The sequence below is a fragment of the Diceros bicornis genome, chromosome 17 (genome assembly GCF_020826845.1).
Source record: "Diceros bicornis minor isolate mBicDic1 chromosome 17, mDicBic1.mat.cur, whole genome shotgun sequence".
In the NCBI taxonomy this organism is placed as follows: domain Eukaryota; kingdom Metazoa; phylum Chordata; class Mammalia; order Perissodactyla; family Rhinocerotidae; genus Diceros; species Diceros bicornis.
This window is the reverse complement of record NC_080756.1, coordinates 42,322,408-42,345,850: the sequence shown is the minus strand read 5'-3', so window position 1 is coordinate 42,345,850 and position 23,443 is coordinate 42,322,408. Positions and strand designations below refer to the sequence as shown.

The following is a 23,443-nucleotide window of genomic DNA, read 5'->3' as shown; positions in this document are numbered from 1 at the left end:
ATTAAAACTACTTCCATGTAGTTTCTCTAGTGGGAAGATACTGAAAAAAGAAAATAGTGAATTGCTTTTAAAATGAAGGCAAAAGTGTACTACATTTTACTAAGATGTGAAATTTTGAGCATTCAAAACTGCTTAGTTTTGGGGCCGGCCTGGTGGCGCAAGCGGTTAAGTGCACGCGATTCGCTGGTTCGGATCCCGGGTGCGCACCGATGCACCGCTTGGCAGGCCATGCTGTGACTGCGTCCCATATAAAGTGGAGGAAGATGGGCAAAAAAAATAAGAGGAGGATTGGCACATGTTAGCACAGGGCTGATCTTCCTCACACACACACACACACACACACACACACACACAAAACCTGCTTAATTTTATCTGTTGCTTTCATTACTGCTAATATGTACATTTTTTGGTAAATAAAATGATACGTAATACTTTGGTGAAGAAAAAGTGATAGGAATTGATCAGCATTTTGTCTTTTTTGGTGGATAGAGATTAGTTAAAAAAAAATCGAGGGCTGGGAAAGGACATTTTCTTTGGACTTTGGTAAAATCAGAGAAACTTTTATTGCACCCAGTTCTCTCTTCTGCTTTTTTACTTAGAAGGGAAAATACAGCAAAATTTCCCAACTTCTGTGAAATGGAGAGAGGTAGGATGTGGCAGCAGTTGTATTGTCAGGTTAGTGAATAGAAGAAAAGATTTCAGGTCAACAAGCGATTTGCAGAACTCTAAAGACAGTCTTTTGATTCTGAATTATTTATAGCTGGAAACTATTACTTTATTACTTTATCATGCTTCTTAGAACTATGGCAGGGATGAAATGTGATAAGCTTTGTGTGTATATGTGTGTGATTGGTTTGTTTTCTGTAGGGTACAGTATTGGGGAGTTCATGTCTGCCAAAAGTTGCTTAAATTATCCCATATCTGGTTTTGAGGTACTAGCATTTTTTTTGCCTTGATTTGTACTTTATTGCCAACTAAATAATTTCAAAGCAGTGTTGTTTTCTCATGGAAAGTATGGTTAGTATGCTTTGTTTGTATGGAGCAAGAATGTCAAGTGGTAATCTTAATTAAATATTTATAAGATCATATTCATGTTAGTGAATTTCTAGGAATAACACAGCCTTTTTTCTTCTTTTGTAGCATAAGCAGTACTATAATGGATGTAGACAGCACAATTTCCAGTGGGCGTTCAACTCCAGCAATGATGAATGGACAAGGAAGCACTACTTCTTCAAGCAAAAATATTGCCTATAATTGTTGTTGGGACCAGTGCCAGGCTTGCTTCAACTGTAGTCCAGATCTGGCAGATCACATCCGTTCCATACATGTAGATGGTCAGCGAGGAGGGGTTGGTTTTGTCATTTCTTTTTTCACTCCCTGTTTTTATTAGTTTTATTTTAATTTATAATTGCCAGTTAGGCTTTTTTTCTGAAAGTAATTTGGGATTGCTTTTACACAGGCTTTATTTTTAAAAAAAAAATTTTTTTAATTCCCGCGTAGTTGATGGAATCAAATTAAATAGAGCATATTATGTGTTGGATTTTAATTTGCTCTTACGTATATTACTTTGAAGAAATGAGACTTTCTAAAATAGAGTGGGAATACTATTAATGAATACAATATATTTCAAAGTTCTACTGTTTTGAATTGAGGACATTTAGGAATTGGCATTGTTTAGGATTTCTGTTGTTAGAGTGGTCCTAAATTATCCCTGATGCAGAAATTAACTGGAGATACTATTGGTACCAGGATTATACAATTCTATTAAATGACAACCTGCATTCATTATTTGTGAGTGAGAATTGATCATCTTTCCCAGGTCTTGTCAGAGCTGGCTTAGATAAGAAGTTCTGATTAGTCAGTATTGACCTATACCCTTTCAGGAATATGTTTAATTGTGTCATTTCATGTAATTTTTTATTGAATAGTGAATAAAGAGCTAAGCTAGTTAGGTGAGTCAAAGTATAATGAACCAAAATATTATATATAATATTTATAATTTTTTTTGACTTTATCTAGGTCTTGAATAGTTATCGTACTTAGTACATTTTCCAGAAATTAATGTTACATTATAAATACAGATAATTTATTTAGGCCACACAGTTTCTATCAGCCATCACTATTGAGATATACTGATAGTAAAATGGTTAAAATCATCATGATTTAAGTGAGTTGGTAGTTGTTTCCAAGGTTATATTGATATTTAGATTTTATTGATTATTTTTTTTAAACATTGAACCATATAAGCACCCCAACATGTTAACCAGTGGTGGTGCATTTGAGATTTCCTTTACGAAATATTTGCCTTTGTCACAGTATGTTATAATGTGTCAGCAATTCTTTGATTACTCGAACTTGATAAGTAAATGTTTGTCTTATTATTAGATTTAATCTCTGTGTGTGGTGTCTGAGTAGACTCCAGATGGTGTATCAATGAGCTGTGCCCATCATAGGGTATTTTCACTGCATAACCCAGCTCAGTGCTTAGGCTACTCTGGTAGTAGCCTTTTTTCCCCCTTCACGTATATCACATTTTTAGTGGGAACTATCTTAACCAAGTTGGTTTCCTGGTCATTACAGAGTTGCCTTTTGTGAGCCAGTGCTTGATATCACATGGTATCTATCACTAAAGTAGTCTTTTGAGCCATGTCAAGATGCTTTTTTAGTCACTTGACTTAGCAACTACATATAGGTTCAGGAGCTATGTAGAAGATCACTGGGCTTTTCTTAGTAGGTGTGGGAGAATTTCACATTTCTAAGTCTTGGATCCTACAAGTTGAGTTGGCACAGCCTTATGAGAGTGTTTTCAGCCCTTTACAGATTTGTAGAAAAAAATACCGTTACTAGTGAATGTATCATGTAATCTCTGCAACTACATGTACCTTATTGATATTACAGAGCTAGTCTTGAAGTCTTGCTGTTTCTGCAATAAGTGTAAACTTGTTGAAATGAAAATCCCCCATGTCATTTCTTGAACCCTTATTCATAAAATTACTTTATTACAAATAATAAGATTCTCTGGCTAACTTTAAGGGTAATGCTGTTTTGACCACAGAAAGGAGTCCTGGTCTTTGAAGGACATTAATTGCTAAACTACAAATGTAAAGGATCAGAGAACTGTAAAAAATACATCCCAGTTATTTCTCCATACCGTTGATATATAGACTAAGCTTTCTGGATGATCAAGTATGAATAAGAATTTGAAAACTTGATACTAATACACAAGGCAGGAAATCTTGATCTGGTTTTGTACTTTAAAGTAGAGTAGTTGTTGGTTGGAACATCTGATTTTTTTTTTTTGAAATGGCCTCTTTGAAGGGATTATAAAGAAATCATTTTAACTGTTTTTAAGTGTACAGCTCAGTGGCATTAAGTACATTCACATTGTTGTGCAGCCACCACCATTGTCCATCTTCAGAACTTTTTCCTCATCCCAAACTGAAATCTGCACCCATTAAACAATAACTCTCTAATCTTCCATTCCCCCAGCCACTGGTCACCACTATTCTATTTTCTCTCTCTATAAATGTGACTATTCCAGATACCTCATGTAAGTGGAACACATCTGATTTTGATGACATAGTTATTTTTTTAGATTTCTTCTTTCTTTTCTTTCTACCCCAGGTGTTAAACTGTCATAATGGAACAGAAACAAATAAGGAAAAAATTGGTAACTCCAGAAGATTTTATGCTTCTTGTTATTCGAAGATGACAATTTCACTGGAGCATTGTTAGCAAGATCTAAATACTATACTAATTCCTGTTCTTTTTCTCATCCCACTCTAGTCTTCACGTTGGGAAAAACAAAATCATCATATATACACTTTAGAAACTTGTTTTCCCACCTGTGTCACATGGACTTTAATTATATTTGGACCCGGAAGTTAGATGGAGTTCAGGTTTTCCTGCCCTTTTTCATCTAGAGTGGGTGGATACTTAATTCTGCATTAAAAGCTAAACTAACCATTTAAACACCAAATTATGAATATATCTTTTTAAAAAAAAATCATGAGTTCTTTTTCCTATTTAAAAAATAAAAACAAACAGGCAAAAAAAATTTTAACCTTTTTTAAGTATAATAGAATCGTTGAGTTCATACCTCCATGCATGACTGGATTTCAGAAACTAGACTGAGCTATTTATTTAAAAATTGTAACCTTTTTTGTTAAGTATAATAGAATTGTTGAGTTCATACCTCCGTGCATGACTGGATTTCAGAAACTAGACTGAGCTATTTTACTAATCAAATTTCAAACCCCAATGTCCTCTTAATATACACCTCTAAGTCTTGGTAGGCGGGGAACTTCGTCTTGTAGGATTTCACTGCTTCAATAAGATCAGTAGTGTTCTGTTCTTTGTGTCTTAACTATTTCTCGCTTTAAAAACACTTGCCAGAGGGGCCGGCCCGATGGCGCAAGTGGTTAAATGCGCGCGCTCTGCTGCAGTGGCCCGGGGTTCACAGATTCGGATCCCGGGTGCGCACTGACACACAGCTTGTCAGGCCATGCTGTGGCAGCGTCCCATATAAAGTAGAGGAAGACGGGCACGGATGTTAGCTCAGGGCCAATCTTCCTCAAGAAAAAGGGGAGGATTGGCATCAGATGTTAGCTCAGGGCTAGTCTTCCTCACACACACACACAAAAAAAACCAGTTGCCAGAAAGAAATCTATTCATGTTTTTTGATGCAGGAGTTATTTCACGTGTTATTTTATTAAATTTACTTTTGTATATGTTCTTTGGTATGTTTGAGGGGAGAGGGCCAGAAGAAGATTCTGGGGGATGATAGGATGTTATTTGAAGACTTGCATGAGGCTGGGTACCTTTGTATATTATATAAAATGACGTTTGTAGACTGTCACGGGTAAATCAGAATGCTGGTAGGAGGTGAAGTCAGTCTTAGGAGGTCACTTTGAGTTTTGCTGCCAGTCTGGTATCTCTTGAACACAACATGAAATTGGTCATGTCTGTTGCAATAAATGAGAAATATTTTATTTTTGTTATTTGAGTGTCTTATTAAATATTTTTGTCCTCTTTTTTATTAAATATCTTTTAACAGAGGAAATTGAAAATGTTAATACATTTAATATGGTGAAAAATAAGAGGATTACAAAATTATAGCTGTCATTTTAGACATCTTGAAAGAGCCAACTGATTTGAGACAATAATTAGATATAAAAAATATTTTACTTCTTTTGTATGTTCACATTTTGTAAAAGAATGAGCTGGGTTTTTTCCTAAGAAATATTAGAGCTTAAAGGAATCATAAAATTATCCAACCCCTTCCTAACTTTAGATCATATATCTCTTGATTTATATAAAATCTTTTTGTATTATTTTGCTGCAGAAGGAATCTAATTCCTTAGTAAAACAAGCTTTTTGTGTGTGTGTGGCATATAAATTACTGCTTGCTGCTTACTGGCTCTGCGTTTAGAATATATTTGGCTGATTTTAATGTACTTTACCAGTAATAACTGAATCATGCATACTTAATAACTGAATCATGCATACTTAGACTCTGTCAGGTTGCATTGTATTCTTTTGTAGTGGAGTTTTAAATTTACTTACAGAAAATTTTGATGGATTCATTTACACACTTCAGGTGTGAGATGTTAGTGACCAGATAAGTGTAAGCACATTTATCTGTACTGTCACACAAGCCATTATAGATGTAGGTCATGCATGCATTCAGATAAATACACTGGTACATTTGTTCAAGGAAATTGACCAAAGTGAAAGAGACTAAGACTACCTTTGGTTTCCAGGTTTGTACCAACCTTCTTTTTGGGCATTTTGGAGATCGCTGAAGGTAAAGCTGACCTATTTTGGTAGTGATGAGTAAGGTTTTCCTAGAGGAATTCTCAACAGAAGGCCCAAACCTCCCTGTAACATTGAAATTTTCGTCGTCTGCATCTTACAAGCTAGGTCATTATAAATTTGAAGATTCTTTGGTAGTCTAGAAATAATTCTTTTAATGGCTGTGTGTTGTTTTTTTCTTTTTATCTTGGATAGTCTAGCAGAAAAATCTGATGGCAGTTAGTTTGAGAAGGGACCTTCGATGTCTAATATCCAAGTTTTGTGTTAACTAGTCCTTCTGAGAGAATGTGTTATCTTACATTTTCATCATGTTTTATAGTTATCAAATGTGTGCTCATAGTGTCTATTTGATGAAAAGGAAATAGAGACTTAGAGAAGTGATTCTTTCAAGATTACATAGCTGCAAAGTGTGAAAGAGCTGGGTAGAATTTGGATCATCTACTTTTGTTCTGTTTCTCTTATATCTAATACAACCTAAGACTTTTTTAGTCTCAGTGTATCATGAGAGATTGGACTATGAACCTCTATGCCTCAATATTCTAATTAACATAGCTAGATCTTAATTCATTTTAAGATGGTATAGAGGAACCATAACAGATTCTATTTTTGAATAATTACTTCCAAATTTGGGTTAAATTCCTATGGTGTTTGGTTTTCAGGGTTAATTTTTACAATGAGAAAGTTTCTAAAAATAGGGTATAAAAATGTTTTTCAGATACTGTGTATCTAAAAAGTCTTCAGGTTTGAAGAAAGACCCTTCTGTTAGATTTTGAATTACCTGTTTTATCAAAGGGTCTTCCTAATATAGATTAGGAAAGGAAATTTAGCTTTTAAATTTAGTTTTGTGGTTTTTGTGGATCTTTGATGTGAATTTTTACTGCCTGTTTTGTGTGTCAAGACTACCCTTGTGCAAGTTGAGCCTCCCCCACCAGAATTAATTTTCACATATTTCACCCAAATATAGCTAAACATAGTTAGCTTTGTTCTCTTTATACTTACTTCATTTCCTATAAAATTTACTAGGTTGAAAGTTATGGTTTTTCTTTGAACCCGGAGGTGTTGCCCTAGTAGTTACTTGACATTATTCCATCTCGAGTCTAGAGCATTCCTACTCACTAATTAAGGCTCTATCTGGTGGAATTACAGGGTCTGCTGTTGCCTCCATAGTCATGTTTATTCATAGAAAAAAATTTAGAAGTCAGAGGTGGTTGTTTTTCTCAAATGTCGTGGTATGGTAATGTTAGGTAGGAGTACTTTTTGAGTATTTATCTGATTATTTCTTTGAGAGTAACTAAGCACAGGGGTCACTTAAGAGTTACATCAACAGAATTCTTCACTGTTATAAAAATTATTAGATAAATGACATTAATTTTGTTCCCAAATACTTGCTTTAAGGCATTTCTGTTTATGTGGTATCACTTGTGTGAGAATTTTAAACCAACCTCTGATTCCTGTTTATTACTTGGATTGGAAATTTAAGATTCTGACAGTCTGATAGTCTGGAGTCAGGAAATTGATAGATAGCACTGATTATCTGCATGTAATTGTCAAACATTATTGAATTAATTTCCACAGTACATAGGTGTAGCTTTTCAAATGTTTTTTCTCTTCCGGAGTCATTTAAACGTAGCTTTTAATTCTTGGAACTTCAGGAATCACTTTATAAACATGTACTAGGGTCAGGAATTTTAAGTATGGAAGAGGAGATTTATGACTTCTGTATCTGCTTAACTAAAAGAAACTAGCAAATGTGTTGTGGAATGAGAATACGAGATAGCTTTGAGCAGTCTGTTAAATGGCAATAGCAGTGTTGCCTTGTTAGACCTATCTGATGTAAAATGGTTTTGGTTTTGGGTAAAAATTGAGCTCAGCTATTTTAGACTGCTGATTTTTCTAGTCTTTTAAAATAATTTTATTTTGAACTGTTTAATGAATGTTTCCTTAGTTCTGTGTGTATCTTTGTTCTGTTCTATATGTAGTACATTATAGTCTTTAAAGTGTGGTTCTGTTTATAATTGTTCTTACCTTAGAAAAGAACAGAGCCTGTAAGTGGTTCTTTGAAGGTAATGATTGTAGGGGCCAGCCCAGTGGCGCAGCAGTTAAGGGCGTGCACTCCGCTGCGGCGGCCCGGGGTTTGCATGTTCGGATGCTGAATGCACACTGATGCACCGCTTGTCAAGCCATGCTGTGATGACGTCCCATCTAAAGTAGAGGAAGATGGGCACGGATGTTAGCCCAAGGCCAATCTTCCTCAGGGAAAAAGGAGGATTGGCATCGGTTCGGTTGTTAGCTCAGGACTGATCTTACACACACACACACACACACACACACACACACACACACAGACACACGGTGATGATTGTAATAGATCCATACTTCTTTTACTGGTATTGAGGAGCAGTTTTCAGTGTTCAGTTTGATGGAAATATAATCAGTTAGAAAACTGGTATCTCACTAGTAGGAAGATGATAAAGATTAGATTGTTAGTTGTTAGATTGTGCTTTCCAAACCCAGTCATATTAAGTTGCCTGAACCCAAGAATGTGAATCTAAAATGATGGTAGAGTAGCTCATGACCATTGCTTTTGAAACTGTATTAATTTTACATTTTGTATGAAATTTTGCTTCATAATCAAGATAATGAGAAATCATTTTTAATGAATAGGACAGTATAAAAATAAGTAGTGTTAGTATGCATGTGAGAATAGGAAATCAAGAGCAGAAAAATTGTAATTTTGTTTTTAATTTTTTTCCCCAAAGCCCCAGTAGATAGTTGTATGTCATAGCTGCACATCCTTCTAGTTGCTGTATGTGGGACGCGGCCTCAGCATGGCCGGACTAGCAGTGCGTGGGTGCGCGCCCGGAATCTGAACCCGGGCTGCCAGCAGCTGAGCGCGTGCGCACTTACCCGCTAAGCCACGGGGCCGGCCCAGAAAAATTGTAATTTGATAATTTGTTTTACTGATTTTTTGAAGATGAAACTGTCAGTCTACTAATTAACATTTGACTATTTTGATTTATTTTCATTGTTTCTTCGTACTTTTATATTTTCCTGATATTTGCAATTAATACATGCTTTTTTCGTCATACAGTAGATACAAAAATGTAAATAATGGTTCATAGTCCCAGTTCCTAGAGGTATATTTCCTTCTGAGTGGCACTTTGGGATTGGTGTGTCAGTTCCTTATTGAGGGAATGGACAGCAGCCTTAAGGGGCAAGGGTTAAAACTGTGCCTCTCATGCAGGATGTTTACAAAGTTTACATTAAATGGCTCTTTTTGTCAATTGAAGACTTTGAACATGTTCTTTGAACTTACAGGGAATAAAACTGTTGAAATAAGTGATGAAAATTATTATGGCTCTTCTTTTAACAGGTGTTTGTTTGCTTATGGAAAGGTTGTAAAGTATATAACACTCCGTCAACCAGTCAGAGTTGGTTACAGAGGCACATGCTGACACACAGTGGAGACAAACCTTTCAAGGTAAGTTAAGTGTGTGTAGGTTTTTTTTTTTTTTAATTTCACCTTAAGTTGATGTTTCTTAATGGGCATACTTTTGCCCTTCTAAAATTTTTTAAAAGAACCATTTGTTTTGACATTCCTGTAGGTGCATGGAATTTCAAAAGTAGATGGAGGTAAAGATAATTTAATTCACTTTTAAAATTTGGAGAACAGAAAAAAAGTCACTGTGAGGGGTCTTGAATATAGCTAGGGGCCAGACCAACAGTTTGAATGCATGTTTTTTAAATTGGTTGGCTGTTGTTTAATACCTTGTAGTCTGATTATGTTTTCTCAATGTCAAAGGTTTCAGCCTTTTTATTAGCAAACAACACTGATTATTATATGAAAAAATGAAATTGTAGAACATTAAGGGATTTGATTTCTTTTACTCAGTTTTGAGGTCAAATTACTGTACTTAGTTGTAAATCACTGTGTCAAATATGTGTATTTTGGGAAATTTGTATACAGAACAAGTTTTCTATAAAAACCATTTTTCCGTTTATCTTCATTAAAAATTAAACAAAATATTTTGGTTTGTAATTATGGAAAGCATATATGATAGAGATCGAAAGTTTGTGTTTAAAGAAGTTTAGTAGTTGTTAAACCCATAATATCTACTGGTAAGTAAATACTATGCTGGAAACTTCCCTTGAGTTTCATTAGAGAATGAGAAAATTCTTCTGGAGTTGCTTTTTAAAAATCACTTATTTTTTTTTTTTGAAAAGACAATCATTAACAAGTTAAAAAATTATAAAGAAATAATTTACATTGAGAAGTCTTACTCCTTTTCTTGTTCATTTTCTCTCTCCCCCAAATATGTAACCATCGTCATTAGTTTCTAGTGAATTCTTCAAGTATTTCTTTCTGGAACTACAGGCAGATAAATACGTAGTCTCGTTTTCCTTCCCTTCTTACACAAAATCTAGTAAACTATATACTGTTTGTACCTTGCTTTTTTTAAATACACTTTTTATTTCAGAGGAGTTGTAGACTTAAAATAGACATATTAGAGATTATAGAGTTTCCATATTCCCTATACTAATTTTCCTCGATTATTAACATCTTATATTGTATGTATGTGTACCTTGCTTTTTTAACATACTTTATGCTAGAGATCTTTCCGTATCCCTTCACAGAGAATAATCTCTCTCTCTGTTTTAATAGCTTCATAGTACTCCATTGTGTGGCCATAGCAGTTTATTTAAGCAACCTTATATGGACACTTGGATTTCTCCTATGGAGTCTTTTGCTATTACAGTCATATGTCACTTAACAATGGGGATATGTTCTGAGAAGTTCGTCATTAGGTGTTTTCGTCACCGTATGAACATCATAGAGTGTGCTTAGACAAACTTTAGATGGTATAGCCTACTACACACCTAGGCTATTTGGTACTAATTTTATGAGACCACCGTTATCTATGCAGTTTGTCTTTGACCGAAATGTCGTTATGCAGTGCATAGACTGTACAAATAGTGCTGCAGTGATGAATCTTTGAACTGTGTCATCTTGTACATGTATAATTATATATGTAGGAAAAATTCTCAAAACTGTTATGAGTTGAGTGGATCAAAGGCTGTATGAGCATTGGTAATTTTGATAAATAGTGCAAAATTGCCCTTCTTAGGGGTTGTGCCCTCATCAGCAATATTAGAAGGTCTGCCTTCTCCTCACCCTTGCTTAGAGGGTGCTGTTACTCTTTTGGATTTTTGCCAATTGAGTAGGTGAGAAATTACATCCTAATGTTTTAATTTGCTTTTCTTTCGTTATGAGTTAAGTTGGGCGTCTTTTCATACGTCTAACCATTTGGATTTCTTTTTTCTTTCTATGGTTTCATTAACCTTTCTGTTGGCATGTGGATCCTATAACTTTAACACCTTAGTTTTTTCTGTACTAATACTGCAGATCCTGGCTCTGACATTTGTTAGACATGTGTGACCTGGGACAGCTTTTTTAACTTCCTGTCTAACGTGTAACTGGTAATACTGGTTACCTAACAGAGTTGTACGGTATGTGTCCAGTAAATGTAAGAAATTATTGTTGTTAAAGTAAAACAATCATTTACTTTCTCATTGTGTGTATTTTCATATATTTTTCTTTAAGACAGCAATTCTGGTTTATTATGATGTGCAGGTTAATTTCAAAGCCTGTACAAATGGATTTTCTTCTCAGACCCTCTTTTTAGAAGCTGTAGAAGGTTTGCATTGGAGAGGAGGGCAGAAATTGTCTTTAATAAACAGATAAAAGTTAAGGGGTATGATTTCGTGAGGCATTTTTATATGTCAGAGGAATCATTATATCAAGACAACATTTGCTGATGTCTACAGTACATTGGTACTGTGCTAGGCATTTTGGAAGCAAAGTACATAAGAAAGGCAGGGAACTTACATTCTTTAGGTTTATACAGATCTGAATGGATTTAAATAATGAAATGTTTTAAGTGCCTTAATAGTGACCTATGAAAGGTTCTCTGGAAACATAGTTTAGGGATCAGTTAAATTTACTATAATAGGGGCTGGGAAAGAATAGTAGAAGGTGAGTGGGAGTCGACTATAGAGAGAGGAGGTGATGAGGTGATGATGTTTCAGGCAAGTTTCTTATTTGTTTGAAAAAAAGAATTTTTTTTAGATATAATGTACAATAAAATGTCCATAGTACACTTAAGTGTTCAACACTTTAAAGATTTGTTTTGTATGTATGTATGTACCTGTGTAACTACCTTCCTGATGAAGAGTATTTTCAGTAAAATAAGATTTCCTAATGTTCCTTTCCAGTCTATCCCTCTGCTCATCCTCTAAGCCTCCGCCCAGGCCGTAGTATGATTTCTATCGTCCTGGCTTAGTTGTGTGAACTCTTGTGTCTGGCTTTTTTCACTCAACAAATTATCAGTAAAATTTGTCCATAATTGTTGTATAAACCAATCATCTTTAAAAAATTGCTGAGTAGTATTCCATTGAACAAATAAACCACAGTTGATCCGTTCTCATGCTGATAGGCGTTTGGTTGTTTCCAGTCCTTGGCTGGTATTAGTCAAGCTGCCCTATGCACATTCTTCTACACGTCTTCTGATTGTACACATGTACTCGTTTCTCTTGGCTATATACCTATGAGTGAAATCGCCGAGTTGTAGAATAGAGCATATTTAGCTTTAGAAACTACCCGACTCCTCTCCAAATTGGTTGTATCATTTTACATTGCCACCAGCAGTGAAAGAGAGTTTTAGTTGCTCTCTATATTGGCATTTTTAATTTTAGCCATTTTGGTGGATGTGTAGTGGTATCTCATTGTCGCTTTAATTTTTATTTCCCTAGTGAGTAATGATGAGCACATTTGCATGTGCTTATGGCTATTTGAATATCGTATTTTGGGTGAAGTGCCTATTCAAGTCTTTGCCTATTATTTTATTGAATAGTTTGTCTTTTTTTTATTGTACAGATTTTTTAATATATTTTGGATACAAGTCCTTTGTCAGATATATGTATTACAAATACCTTCTTCCAGTCTGTCTTTGGTTATCCTTTTTACCTTTCCTAATGGGATCTTTTGAAGAATAGTTTTTAATTTCAGTGATATCTAATTTATTAACTTTTTTTTATGGTTAGTGCTTTTTGTGTTCTGTCTAAAAAAATCTTTGCCTACCCTCAGTATATGAAGATGAAGAGGGACTGAAAGAAAAGCTCTTGAAGTTTTGTCTTATGGTGGTAGGGAGATCATTTCAGATACACACACACATATATTTTAAAATATAATTTACATACCATAAAATTCACTAAGTGTAGGGGCTGGCCCGGTGGCGCAAGCGGTTAAGTGTGCGCGCTCCGCTGCGGCGGCCCAGGGTTCGCTGGTTCGGATCCCGGGCGCGCACCGACACACTGCTTGGCAAGCCATGCTGTGGTGGCGTCCCATATAAAGTGGAGGAAGATGGGCACAGATGTTAGCCCAGGGCCGTCTTCCTCAGCAAAAAAAGAGGAGGATTGGCGGATGTTAGCACAGGGCTGATCTCCTCACAAAAAAAAAAAAAAAAAAAAAATTCACCAAGTGTACAATTCAGTAGTTTTTAGTATATTCGCATGGTTGTGCAACTATCACCACTATCTAATTACTGAAAATATTTACTTTTGAGAGAAAGAAAAGGAACCATAAAAGAATGAATGGACTATTTAGGGAATAACATGTAGTTTCACATATGGAGGTGATATTTTATGGTGGCAATTTGAAAATATTTTTAAAAATATTTCTGGCTAGCAAGCTTGGACTATTTAGAAATTAAATGTAAAAGAAATTGGTTGCAAAAGATTTCTCATTGACTGTTCTAGTATTTGTTGTGTATTGAACAAGGTGAAGTAGGGGTCAGAAATGATCGTGATAGCAAAGGCTTGACTAATGCTACTTTGTTCCTTGTACATTACGTACAATTTTTTATTGCATTACATATTTTAACAGAAATTTAATCCTTACAACAAGACCTTGAGGTAGTTACTGTTGTTGCCATCATTTTATAGATGAGGAAACTGAGGTGAGAAGAGATGAAATGTTTTCTGAGGTCGTGGGCAGTTAGTGGCAGATTGAGGATTTCAGCGGCAATATGAACCCAGGGTCTGTGTCCTTAACCACCTGTGCTCGAGCGCCTCTCAATTTATAATGCAGGACGACTCCTGTGCAATATATGTACTGTATGTTGTCTTTAGATTACTGTTATTATCTCTTACTATCTATTAGTTTGGCAATTTGATTATTCTCAGGAGTTTGTGTTGTATTTTTTTTTGCCTCTTATATTTACAATATGCTTCAAGCATTCCCTGAAGCGTTCAGTTTTATTCATTATCTTGAAAAACATCAGTGTAATTGTTGTATAGTTGGGTGCTTTGTGTGTGGGATAAGTGATAAAATCATCTTGATGATGAATTTTAAAAAATGTGCACTGTCTCTACTGAAATATTTAAAGTTGTTAATTCTTTAGGATGAAGCCTGATTAAGGAAAAAGGGATGGAGAATAGGGAAAGGAAGGGCTAGTATAGCACCGAATGTTGCCTGGCTGTGACAGACCTTGGAGATTCACAGCCAACAAAGCTGTTTCTTAGTTCCTGGTAGTCTCTTATTCTTCTTCCTCTATTCTGTCACATGGAAATAAGTATGTTACAAAAATAATACTTGCTTACTATTTAAAAATTCGATATTGAAAAACTTAAATGAGATGATAGTATAACTATAATCTGTCATCTATAGAAAACCATTGTTTATTCTTTAATATATATTTGACTTCTTAACATATATGTACACATTAAAGAAATGTGGAATCATTCTGCACCTACATGTAGCCTACTTTTTTCACGTCTATTTTTGACATGATTTCATGTCAATAAATTTATTAATTTTTTTTAACTTTATTTATTTATTGTTTTCCCCCCAAAGCCCCAGTAGATAGTTGTATGTCATAGTTGCACATCCTTCTAGTTGCTGTACATGGGACGCCGCCTCAGCATGGCCAGAGAAGTGGTGTGTGGGTGTGCGTCCGGGATCGGAACCCGGGCCGCCAGCAGCGGAGCGCGCGCACTTAACCGCTAAGCTACGGGGCCGGCCCGTATTAACTTAATTTTTAATGGTTGTATATAATATTTATATGTGATAGTTTACCATAGTGTATTTAAGTCTTTTCATGATGGATATTTAACTTTTGTCCAATTTTCCCCAACATAAAGAACAGTATAATCAATGAATACATTTTTATAAACTACTTCATTCAGCTAATATAAATTTCTAGAAGCTGTTTTGCTACGTCAAAGGGTAAGTGTATAGGCTTGCTTTTGATAGGTGTTGTTAAATTCCTCCTTCAGAAAAACATACCAATTTATATACTAACCAGTGGTGTATAATATGGTGCCTGCTTCTCCACAACATTGCTGAAGCTTGGCATTGTTAGTCTGTTTTATCTTTGCCAATCTGCTAGGAAATTTTTTTGACTACCAGCAAGATTTGAATATCTTTACATGTTTTGGCTGTTGTGTTTTTTCTCTACATTGCTTGTTCATTTGCGTTGCCCTTTTTTCTATTGTTTTTTTTTTTTTTTTTCTGATTTGTAAAAAGTCAATATTAAATGTGTGTTTGCTATATGTAATAGATGCTTTGCCTAGCCTGTCATCTCTTTAATTTTTGTTTGTTCTGCTGTCTAGATGTTTCTTATGTGTTGAGATTACTATGCATTTCTATGCATTTCTGTGTATATACATTGTAGAGACATATAATGTAAATACATTTCTATATATTCACACTGCTGTTTTTTTCTGTTATTTTTGTGTTTTTAGAGTGGAAGTCTTTTTGAACTCATTCATTTTTGTGAAGTAGGAAAAAAAAACATTATTTCCCTGCTGTGATAAGAGGTTAAATATTTTCCCCATTTTGACATTTTTCTTCACTTTTTTTGGTGCTTTTTCTAAAATGCAGATTTTGAAAACTTTTCGGTTTTGAAATAATTCCAGTTTACAGAAAAGATGCAAGAACTCCCATGTATTTTCTCTCACACATGTATGTATGAAGAACTCCCATATACCCTTAACCCAGATTCACCTGTTAAGATTTTGCCGCATTTGCTCTGTGTTTATCCATCCATCATCCATCTCGCCATCTGTCTTTCTCCTTCCCCCCGTCTCTCCCTCTTTTTCCTTCCCTACTTATCTACACACCACCCCCTCCCTACACACACATATTTTTAGGGAACCATTTGAGAGGAGCAATATCCCTAAATATTTCAGTATGTATATTTCCTAAGAACAAGGACATTTATTTACACAACATTAGTACCATTATCAAAATCCAGACATTAACATTGATGTTATTAGCTATTCATATTCCACTGATTGCCTCAATAATGTCCTTTACAGCAGGGTTTTTTCCCCTTGGTTTAAGATCCACTTGACGATCATGCATTGCATTTAGTTTTCATGACTCCTTTAATCTAAAGTTTCCTCAGCCTTTCTTTATCTTTCGTGGCATTGATATTTTTGAAGTGTATAAACCTTTTAGTTTCTTGTATGTTCCTCATTTTCAGGTTGTTTGGTGATCAGATTCAGTTTATGTGTTTTTGGAGAAAACAGAACAAAATGCTCACTGTATCAGTTGAGGGGACACTTAATGAAGATTTGTTCCATCATAGTTGAAGTTACCTAGCATCAGTTGATGAAAGTGGAATTTGCCGGGTTCTCCACTGTGAACTTTTTTTTGTCCCTTTGCAATTAATAATTTTTGGAGAGATGCTTTGAACCTACATCCCCATTAGAAGTAGTTTTAGTATCCATTGATGGTTCTTGCCTGAATCAATTATTACTATGAGGGTTACAAAATGAGTATTTTTCTGTCTTGCCATCTAAATTTCTTTGTTGGTATTTGACGAACCGAGCTTTCTGTTCTTTGTTCTATCAGTTAATCAGTCGTCTGCGTACAAAATGGACATGTATTCTTATTTTATTCTTTGGCTTATAATCCATGACTGTCATTTTTTTTTGATGCTCATCTATTACAGATTTTTATATATTGGATTTATCACTCTTTGCTCATGTGGCTTGTGGGGCAACTGTCTTAAGATTTGAATGCTAAGAGTCTCTCTTGGAGTGCTGGTAATGGCAAAGGCGCTAGAAACTGGAAGTCAGTAAGACCTAATTTGGGAAATAAATTAAAAGTGACAGATGTGTCATTTAGGTTTAAGCCTAATTTTATGTTCCCTAAACTTGTTTGTCTTATGTCTGATAAGAAGGTAGTGTCATATGAAAATAATTGATCATGTCAGTTCATTATGAAATTTTAGTTTTGTAAAATCTAATATACTCCTAAAACACAAATATAGTTTCTTTCTTTCTTTTTTGTGAGGAGGATTAGCCCTGAGCTGACATCTGTTGCCAGTCCTTCTCTTTTTGCTGAGGAAGATTGGCCATGGGCTAACATCTGTTGCCAGTCCTCCTCTTTTTGTTGAGGAAGATTGGTCCTGGGCTAACATCTGTGCCCATCTTCCTCTACTTTATATGTAGGATGCCTCCACAGCATGGCTTGATAAACGGTGTGTAGGTCCGCGCCTGGGATTGGAACTTGCGAACCCTGGGCTGCCAAAGTGGAGCACGCGAACTTAACCACTACGCCACTGGCCTGGCCCCCAAATGTAGTTTTTTTGCCAAGTGTTTTTATAATATTTATCTCTGATAATTAAAGTGCAAAAATAATTCCTAGATAAGCTCCCCCCTCCTGTGTTCACTTTGTCACGTGTATATACCTCTGCCTTGTTTGTACATTTAGAGTTTGTGGGAAGGGGAGTTGCTGCTGCCATTTTGTTAAACATGGCGAAACATTTTAATTATTAAAGGTTTGGAAAACATTTTTGATTCTTTAGTTGCTTGGTCTTTTTATAAAAATTGAGATTCTGATTCTTGTTAGTCGTCTGATATTCAGGTTTATCATGCCTAAGTGGCTTCAACCCCACCATGCTTAGAAATATTTTACTTAACTGAAGAAAATAAAAATTAGTTCTGTACAGCATGTTTGGTGATTATTTTGATTTCCTTTTCCTTTATTACCAGTGTGGCAGTGGATATATTTTTATATGTTATAAATTATGTAGTTGTACTTTTCAGATAAGCTCAATAGCTTTCCTTTGTTCCCAGACATGTTTCTCCCCTACTCCAGTGTTTCTTTTTACTTTGGACACAGTGTTTATAGACATTTAGTTGTCTTGTGTTAATTTATTTATTGTAATTTTTCTTCAGCAGCTAGTCTCCCATAGCTCTATATGATTGACCTTGTTCATAATATTGACAAATTGAATAACTTCTCATTGTGATAGAGTAGTGCTTGAAAAACTCAGACTTTCAAGCCTGATATTTGAAAAAGCTGATCTCTTTAGGTGTTTTGGAATCAAGAACCAGCCTAAATTGCTGAAAAGAAAAAAGAAATTTTATCAGATCACACTTAAAACTATTATAGTCTCACTACCACAGGTGGCTTATAGTTGTGCATACAGTCAGCTTCTGCTAATTTGTTATGGGACACAGTGAGTGATACTAATATTATGTCATTCATTGTGATGGGTGATGAAATAATTTCCTTCTTCAGTTCCTTTACGACCTGTTTAATAATGGTAGTTGATGATGATAATTTTAAAATCTGTTGCTTTTTTTCCAGCTTTATTGAGGTATGATTGACAAAATTAAGATATTTAAAGTGTACATCGTGATTTGATATACTTATTCCTTGTGAAAGGATTCCCTCCATCTAGTTAATTAACACATCCTATCACCTAACATACATATTATTTTATTTTTTTTGTAAGAATTAAGAGGTAGTTCTTCCTTTATTGTATAAACTGTGCCACTGGGTATCCAAATCCTGGTTCCTGAGTTGCATTCATGACCAGTTAAATTAGAATCTTGGGGGAATCTCAGGCATTGCTATATCTTAAAAAGTCTTTTATACACAGAAATTGAACTATAATGATGTACACCTGAAATTTATATTGTGTTATAAACCAATGTTACTGCAATAAAAAAATATTTAAGTGTACAAAAGAAAGAATGATGTATAGAGAAGTTTTCTAATAAAATCTGGTTGTAAAAAAAAAATCTTTTAAGTGGTTTGGATGTGCACCCAGGCTTAAGAACCTCTCTTCTACAAGATATTTCTCTTCTAGGGTCCCTTTATTATAGAAACTTATTATAGTTGATATGAGACTTCTCTTCTAGGGTCCCCTTATTATAGAAACTTATTGTAGTTGATATGAGACAATATTTCTATGGTAAATGCAGTTACCAATTCAGTGCTGTTTAAAAGGAAAAGAAAAGCATAGAGGAAGAAAGATCTATGCTGTGTTTCTTCTGGGCATGTTGCATATGGGATCCTGTTTTTATTAACTTACACTTTTTTCTCTAGGCCTTTTTAATACCACTCTTGCCTGTTCTTCATCCCCCCTCTCCGCACCCCTATTCCCAAACTCTTTGGCTGCTCCTTCCTAGTCTGCTTTGCTGGCCTTCACTCTCCTAGTCTTCTAAATGTTGGAGAGTGCTTCTTCTGTTAAAAATTCTCACCCTAGGTGTTCTCATCTAGTCCTTTGGTTTTAAATACTGTTTATTCTGATTACTCCCAGGTGTTTATCTCTAGTCCTAACGTGCCCTCTTGGATTCCAGAATAGAATATTTGGTTTGGATGTCTAATAGAACACTTCAAACTTACCATGTACAAAACCTTGAAGTTTTCTATCCCAAACTTGGTTCTTCTGTAGACTCAGTATATGATGAGATCATCCATCCAGTTACTCTGGCTTTAGGAGCCCTGCATTATTCTTGATTTCTTTCCTAACTTCTCCTATGCGCTCCCTAAATGCATTAGAAAATCCTGTCAGCTTGACTCTCAGTGTGTTTTTTTATTATTATTATTATTATTTATTTTATTTTTGATTTATTTATTTCCCCCCCCAAAAGCCCCAGTAGCTTGTTGTATGTCATAGCTGCACATCCTTCTAGTTGCTGTATGTGGGAGGCGGCCTCAGCATGGCCGGAGAAGCGGTGCGTTGGTGCGCGCCCGAGATCCGAACCCAGGCCGCCAGCAGCGGAGCGCGCGCACCCAACTGCCAAGCCACGGGGCCGGCCCCTCTCAGTGTGTTTTAAATATGACTACTGCTTCTCACTACTGTTTTATCCCCAGTTCGTCTTCTATGGTTCTATTAGTCACTCTGTTATTTGAAATCCTTGGTAACTCCTCATTCTCTACAAACTAAAATCCAAATTTCTTAGCGTGACACATAATAAGGTCTTCATATCTGATATTTACCTGCTTCTCCACTCATTCGTTCCCTTACCATAGCCTCACAGGAAATTGTGTTCCAGCCATACTACACTACTTGTAGTTTTCAAATGAATCACACTTTGCCCTCATTGTGGTTTTGTATAGGCTGTGCTTTCTGCCTGGAATTTAAAAAAAAGCCTTTTATTTTGGAAATGTTTTGTATTTGCAGAAAAGTTGAGAAGATAGTACAGAGAGTACCCATGTACCTTCACCCAGTTTATTTCCCTTGATGTTACCATCTCACATTACTGTGGTACATTTGTCAAAACTGAGAAACCAACATTTCTACCTGGAGTTTTTGTTTTCCTTTAGATCACCTGCTAATACTATCGTATCTTCTGTGAAACTGGTGCTTTCTGCTCTGTTCCAGGAGCCCCTTGTAGATTTTCATAGCACTTATGGGACTATAAATATGAATAAGACTGTCTTAGTACTAGCAAAGACAGTCTTAGTATTGCTTCATTTTAATAGGTCTGCTAAAAAAAATAGTAATTCTGTGTTTCAAATTTTAGAACAGCTACTGGGGGGAAAAATAAATAAATAAAATCTTTAAAATGGTTGTTATATGAATTTCACCTCAGTAAATAATAATAAAAGTTAATCCAGTTTCTTAATTATGGTAGCCTTACTTAGAGTAGCAACATTTGGCTAGTGTCTCCTGTGCTGGGCTGTGTCATTCTGTGGCAATGTAGTAATCTAGAGAAGATGGAAGCTTTAAAAAGCAGTATTCTTTGTACTCAAAATATATGTAAGTGTTTAAATTCTAAGAATTCAGTAACCCAGATGCTGAACTTCTGAAGCTCAGAATCTGTGGCTGAGCATTCTTGATGCAGCCTGTCTGAGGACCACACTGTTGATAGGGTTGTTGTAAGATTTAAATACTAATTTTAAAGCACTGGATATGGCTAATTGCTTCTTTTCAGGATTCCCATAGCACCCTGTGCCTTACCCCTTACTGTAGTCCTTTGAAGTTATCGCTTTATATGTATGTCTTACTGACCATGTGTAAACTCTTTTCAGGGTGGGAGCTGTGTCTTATTCATCCTTACACTTTTAGCATCTTGCATAGTACTGGACATAGACTAGATACGTATTTGAACTAAAATCTCGAATCATTCCTCTGCCTCTTAACTTAGTGTGTGCACCCTAGAATGGGCAGCGATTTTTATTAGCAATACTGAGAGTGCCAGTAGAGCCCATAGAAAGTCTCTTCTGTATCTTACTAATGGCACTATGTAAGGAGCTTGCTGTGAAATGTTTCAGCCAGCATTGATTTTGTCAGAATCTATAAGTTCTGCTAATATATTTAGAAATATCTGTGATTTGCAAGATGTTTCTGGTAATATATATATAGTCATAAAAGTATGTTCCTGCCTTCAAAATGCGTGGAAAGGATGAATTGGGATAAGTACCTGGATATGCAGTCAGAGTGTAAGGATATCCTCAAAGGAGTGTGAGTCTCCTTTTCACTTAGACAGATTTAGAGAGACTGTGAATAAAGTTGTGATCTCTACTAATAGAAGGTTGTATTGTGTGTGTGTTTTTTTTTGGGGGGGGGGGGTGAGAAGGATTGGCTCTGAGCCAACATCTGCCAATCCTCCTCTTTTTGCTGAGGAAGACTGGCTCTGGGCTAACATCCATGCCCATCTTCCTCCACTTTATATGGGACGCCGCCACAGCATGGCTTGACAAGCGGTGTGTGCCTGGGATCCGAACCGGCGAACCCCGGGCCGCCAAAGCGGAGCGCGTGCGCTTAACTGCTTGCGCCACCGGGCCGCCCCCTGTATTGTGTTTTTAGAAGTTTAAAATGGTAGAGCTGCTTGAATTGAAAGAAAGAACCTGGATGTGTATGGATTTTTCATGGTGTTATCTAGATAAACTGTAATATAAATTGAACCACCTAGGAATAATGTGATGGATATATTTGGTGTTAAACATGACAAACTTGCGTGCTTGGAATTTGGTTTCAAGTGAGAAATTAACTAAATTGGATGGGTTACTAATAGAAAAGCCACTATCAATCCAGCTGTGAATTTTGCTGTTAGGGGATCATTTTAGCAAATGGTGTTTGTTTTCATTGATAACATTCATTTCTAAGATCTAACTAGAAATCACACACTTGTACTGTAGCTAAGTTGTGTATTGTAATTTTAGTGATATCCACACCTTCTGCATTCGTTGTTGGAGTAGCAGATCCACTAGGTGACTTGGTTAGTTAACTTTTTCTCAATCTTGCAAATACAGAAGTCTAACGAGGCAATATTTAATGGAATTTATGAAGGTTTGCATAAGACCAACCCTGAGCGTAAGTCTTCTCTGAGAGGCTAGGTCCAGTAATTTAAAAGTCAGTACTAGTGTGCTTCTTTCCTACGTGTTATAACAGTGGAAAACAGTAGGGAGGCTGCTGAAGGTTTTAAAGCGGCATATATTTTAAGATAGAAATAATCCAAGTAATTGTCAGGAAATCTAATTCTTTGATATAGAAACAACTTACAGCTCTTAAAAAAGTGATTAATTCTGGGGCTGGCCTGGTGGTGCAGCGGTTAAGTGCGCGTGCTCTGCTTTGGCGGCCTGGGGTTCGCAGATTCGGATCCCGGGCGCGCACGGATGCACCACCGCTTGTCAAGTCATGCTGAGGCGGCGTCCCATATGAAGTAGAGGAAGATGGGCATGGATGTTAGCCCAGGGCCAATCATCCTCGGCAAAAGACAAAACAAACAAACAAACAAAAACAACCAAAAAAACCCCCCAAAATGAGGAGGATTGACATTGGATGTTAGCTCAGGGCTAATCTTTCTCAGGAAAAAAAAAAGTGATTAATTCAAAACCAGATTTTTCTGGGAAGAACAGCCTACTATTTTTGGCTTGTGTATAGTGAAAAGAGCAGTAAACTAGGGATTCATGAAACTTGAGTTTTATTTTCCAGTTCTGCCACTGTCTAATGTGTATTATTTTGGGAAACTTATAAAACAAACAGATTGTACTAGTCCCCAATAAATCCTGTCTGGAATTAGTTCTGTAGCACTACAGATTTACTTCTGAAAACATGAAATATTCACTCATTCGTCTTGTGCTTGTGTCCTACACAGACAGCATCCCTGACATCCTTTTTTGTTTTCATTTAGTGTGTTGTTGGGGGCTGCAATGCCAGCTTTGCTTCTCAGGGAGGGCTAGCTCGCCATGTACCCACACACTTCAGTCAGCAGAACTCCTCAAAAGTTTCTAGCCAGCCAAAGGCCAAAGAAGAATCTCCTTCTAAAGCTGGAATGAACAAAAGAAGGAAATTAAAGAACAAAAGACGACGCTCATTAC

At 35.9% G+C, this 23,443-nt stretch overlaps 1 protein-coding gene across 1 annotated transcript in view; it reads left to right on the top strand.

The window, feature by feature from the left end:
- AEBP2 (AE binding protein 2) overlaps positions 1 to 23,443 on the top strand; it is a 57,902-nt gene that overhangs the window by 17,593 nt on the left and 16,866 nt on the right. Inside the window, exons 2-4 of the mRNA XM_058558681.1 lie at positions 1,141 to 1,348; positions 9,188 to 9,295; positions 23,257 to 23,443. Coding sequence (XP_058414664.1) covers positions 1,141 to 1,348; positions 9,188 to 9,295; positions 23,257 to 23,443 — 503 coding nt within the window. The remainder of the gene's footprint in view (positions 1 to 1,140; positions 1,349 to 9,187; positions 9,296 to 23,256) is intronic.